Source organism: Octopus bimaculoides, chromosome 20 (assembly GCF_001194135.2).
Source record: "Octopus bimaculoides isolate UCB-OBI-ISO-001 chromosome 20, ASM119413v2, whole genome shotgun sequence".
Taxonomy (NCBI): domain Eukaryota; kingdom Metazoa; phylum Mollusca; class Cephalopoda; order Octopoda; family Octopodidae; genus Octopus; species Octopus bimaculoides.
Window position 1 is genome coordinate 46620451 of NC_069000.1, and position 2069 is coordinate 46622519.

Below are 2069 nucleotides of genomic sequence, written 5' to 3' on the forward strand. Positions count from 1 at the left end.
TTTTTCTTGTTTCTTCCGCTCCAGCAATAAACACATGGAAATAATTAAGTTATATGAGCAACGTAGCGATATTTATAACGTGATCGACATGCAAACCACATATAGTCATTCATTTATTGCTTGAATACTTTACATTTACTGGTTTGGTAATGAGAGATGTTTAGTCAGACGTACAGATAACGTGGTCTCTAGGTAAGTTGGTAGGTAACTGCAGAGACTGATGGATGAATACATAACCAATTAGAAAGATTCAGGCGTCTTTAAAGTCTTTAAAATCGGAGTTAGTCATTCTTATATTATTCCAACTTACCGTAATTTTTCGACGGAATAAAATACGTAGTTTGGCCAAAAATATCACGATTTTGTCAGTGCAAATGAAGCTTTTGCCCAGTTGCTTTGATATTCTTAAAACATAGCCTAAATGATACAACCTAGAAACCATTCGTGTTTGATGTATATACATACATACATACATACATATATATATATATATATATAATTGATGATCATTGCCTTCTTACAACACGGCCAAAATGTGATAGCTCTCGTCTTCCAAGAGATGTTAGTATGAACGACTATGAGGTACATATAATTAGAAAAGCCTCTAAATTTGTTTAGGAAAATACGTTTAAGAATTGCCATGAATTACTGTTAATTTTCTGAATAATATAAAAATTGTACATGCAAATAAATTCTGTCATTGCCAAAAACTTAACAGTGTCAATAAATAAGAAAGAGTTTGATCATAAATACCGTCAGCTTTTTAATAAAAGTTCTATTAAGAAAAGGATTTCTTTCAAATATTTTGCGAGCCATTTTAATTTAGTCTAATTTTGTTTTTTATTTGTATCTTCATTACTACTAACAATTGCCATTTTAGGGATTTTAATTGTCTTTCGAAAGTTCAAGTATATTGTGCTGAATCAGGGAATCAAACAAGAGAATAAATGTTTCCAAGAATTATATAAGTTTATTCAGAATCACTTTAAGATGTTCCTTCATCAACAAATACACTTAAACAATGGGGGCAAAAGTATTTCCCTCAAGTCTCTCACGTCACTTTTGGTTTTAAAAGAAACATGTTCGGTGGCATTTAAAATTCGTTACGGAATTCTCAGTCTTGCTACTCTAAAAGTCTTTGGTAGTTCTTCGTTCTAATTAATGTCGTAAACTCTGCTTAAGCAAGAAGTCATTTATACTACCACAAAATAACAATGGTTTAAGTAAATGATCAGAGATGTTGTGCCATTACAGACACACCGTGAAATACTTTATTAGCTACCATGTTCTTCCAAATAGTTGAGTCAAGAAATATATATTCGACATGGCTGAAAACTTTGAATTATTTGACCCTTTTTATCACCACGTTCAAAAATTTAAAGTCACCCAAAGATTTCAAATAATTTCCCATTCACTGTTCAAAAATTCACATTCATACAGCACTCATCTGTCACGCAATATTGGGCCAAAAAACTATATTCTTTGTGTGTAATAATTGTATCTTTTATGACTTTAGATTCTTTATAAAAATCTGTTATTTGCTGTATGTTTACAGAATGTGGAGTGTGTTTGTGTTTGTTCGTGTTTGTCATTTCAAATAAACCATTGTGTCAAAATCATTCAGGAATCAGACTGTATTCCAATCCAAAGTCTTCATTATACAAATCTCTTTCAGCCTTCTGCAGTGCCGAGCCATAGCTGGAAAGCCATTCGTGAAGTGGAAGGCTATACAAAGCCACACATGACATGGGAGGTCAGTTCGAATTGCTGGTAGTTTAGCTTCACCTTGCTTACTAGAACACGCACACTTGCCAAATTGCCAGCTTGCGAATTTTCCAGTAATTGCTGCACGTATTCTTCAAGCAATGCAACAGATCAGTATTACAATATGTGTTGAGAGTCTCTAAAACACGCACACACACAGACACGCACACACACACACACACACACGCACGCATGCATGCATGCACACATACATACATGCATACATACATACATACATACATACATATATACATACATACATACATACATACATACATACATATATATATATATATATATATATA

The 2069-nt window shown here is 32.9% G+C and overlaps 1 protein-coding gene across 6 annotated transcripts in view; it reads left to right on the forward strand.

Annotated features, from left to right (window-relative positions):
* LOC106874353 (uncharacterized) overlaps window positions 1-2069 on the forward strand; it is a 25959-nt gene that overhangs the window by 7393 nt on the left and 16497 nt on the right. For 4 of the 6 annotated variants that reach the window (XM_014922061.2, XM_014922062.2, XM_014922060.2 and 1 more), the window contains exon 2: window positions 1676-1753. The exons of the other annotated variants lie outside the window; for them this stretch is intronic. In XM_014922061.2, coding sequence (XP_014777547.1) covers window positions 1676-1753 — 78 coding nt within the window. The remainder of the gene's footprint in view (window positions 1-1675; window positions 1754-2069) is intronic. 6 annotated transcript variants of the gene reach the window in all.